This window comes from Penaeus monodon, chromosome 28 (genome assembly GCF_015228065.2).
Source record: "Penaeus monodon isolate SGIC_2016 chromosome 28, NSTDA_Pmon_1, whole genome shotgun sequence".
NCBI classification, from domain to species: Eukaryota; Metazoa; Arthropoda; class Malacostraca; order Decapoda; family Penaeidae; genus Penaeus; species Penaeus monodon.
The window spans coordinates 39658502-39659119 of NC_051413.1; the positions used below are offsets into that span (position 1 = coordinate 39658502).

At 37.1% G+C, this 618-nt stretch overlaps 1 protein-coding gene across 1 annotated transcript in view; it reads right to left on the bottom strand.

Annotated features, from left to right (window-relative positions):
* Positions 1 to 618, bottom strand: part of LOC119591595 — a gene marked incomplete in the record, with an annotated part of 8258 nt that overhangs the window by 489 nt on the left and 7151 nt on the right. Inside the window, 1 exon segment of the mRNA XM_037940356.1 lies at positions 3 to 249. Coding sequence (XP_037796284.1) covers positions 210 to 249 — 40 coding nt within the window.

Genomic DNA, 618 nt, shown 5'->3' on the forward strand with positions numbered 1-618 from the left:
GGCGAGCACTAGTAATTTTCGAGGATTGATAGTAAAAACATGACATCAGTTTCTTTGCAGTACACAAAACTATACAATCAATAGACCCTTTATGATAAACCCAAGACCTCAGAGATCGCAGAGATCGTTTCGAGACCAAACGTTTTCTCTTTGAAGTCGTTGTACTGGCTTCTGTTTGCGTGCGTGTTAGCTGAAGTTCGGGGGAAGTCTCAGACGAAATGTTCTTGATGTCGTTGCATGTTGAAGTTTCTGCAACAAGATAAGACGTGCAAGTGACATCATCAATTCACTTGGTCCTCTAGCCCTGTATTGATAGAATTAAATACCTGCATATTGTTTCATTCAGATGATTTCATACTTAATAGGAACAAATTTTATAGACTAAAATATATGAAAGAAATAATAATGTACAGCACATCCACAAGGAAAAGAAAACAATCTTCTATATGATTCAATCGTCAAACCTATAAGATGTCTTTACTTTTCTATAAAAAAGAAAAGAAAAAAAAATAGTTGCATGTTCACACAGCCATTCGGAAAAGGCAATCCTTGACTGCAGGGGAGAGAGAACGATAAATCTGCGACGGCAAACAACAAATTCACGCAAAGTACACCGTG